This window comes from Poromitra crassiceps, assembly GCF_964638095.1.
Source record: "Poromitra crassiceps genome assembly, chromosome: 19".
In the NCBI taxonomy this organism is placed as follows: Eukaryota; Metazoa; Chordata; class Actinopteri; order Beryciformes; family Melamphaidae; genus Poromitra; species Poromitra crassiceps.
The window spans coordinates 6,416,073-6,417,069 of record NC_139646.1 but is presented as its reverse complement, the minus strand read 5'-3'; the positions used below and the strand labels follow the sequence as shown (position 1 = coordinate 6,417,069).

General features: G+C 48.5%; 1 protein-coding gene across 1 annotated transcript in view; it reads right to left on the bottom strand.

The window, feature by feature from the left end:
- Positions 1-507, bottom strand: part of LOC310794266 (noelin-2-like) — a gene marked incomplete at both ends in the record, with an annotated part of 32,233 nt that extends 31,726 nt beyond the window's left edge. Inside the window, one exon of the mRNA XM_083656230.1 lies at positions 370-507. Coding sequence (XP_083512356.1) covers positions 370-507 — 138 coding nt within the window. The remainder of the gene's footprint in view (positions 1-369) is intronic.
- Between the last annotated feature and the right edge of the window lie 490 nt (positions 508-997).

Here is a 997-nt window from a genome sequence, read left to right as displayed (position 1 = left end):
TGAACAAAATAGCCTACTTGAGAGCACTAATATATATGATGGTACTACTTTTTCTTGTAAAGGATGATAACTTCACCTCTTGGGTGAAGTTATCTTAGAGCTTATTAGTTTTTATGGACCGTTTTACTGACTGGCTTCTATTACATTTTAGACTTACTGAAAAATTACAGATAAATATTTTGGAAAGAAGTCTTCATATGATTACATACACACACGTATGTTTGCATGTTTATGTGTGTGTGTGTTTGTGTCTGTCTGTGTGTGTGTGTGTGTGTGTGTGTGTGTGTGTGTGTGTGTGTGTGTGTGTGTGTGTGTGTGTGTGTGTGTGGGGTGGGGGTGGGGGGGGGGCGTGTGTATACATACACTGACGATCCTCGCATGTGTCCCGTCAGGGGAAATGACCGTTCCATTGAGCCCGACCAGCGAGGGGAGAGTCTGGGACATCCAGTTAGTCACCATAGCCATGGTGCTGAGCACCGCGCCGATCTTTAACATGGGGACACTCATCCTGACGCACACACATTCACACACCACACACACACACACACACACACACACACACACACACACACAAGAAGCAACACACACTGGCTCTCTCACACACAGTCCAAACTGTTGAAAGCAGTCATTATAAACTGCAGGTGCACACGTTTAAACATTATGACATGTAAACGTGTGCACACTTCAGATCGCACACACCCCCACACACACACACACACACCCACACCTACACACACCCACACCCACACACACACACACACTGAGTCCAAAAAGAATCCAAACAGAGCTCAGTCCAGACTGGGATAAAAGCACATCAGCGGGGTGGTCCCACTGCTGGGGTCCTGGTCAGAGATGAAGTGTGCGCTCCTCCACGACCCCCTGCCACAGATCAGACGGCATATCCTGCTGCACTCCCTCCAGACGCATCCATGCAGACGCATCGAGTCCAATCATCCAAACCCCGGCGAGGACTGTGTGAGACTCCGTCACTGTGTGT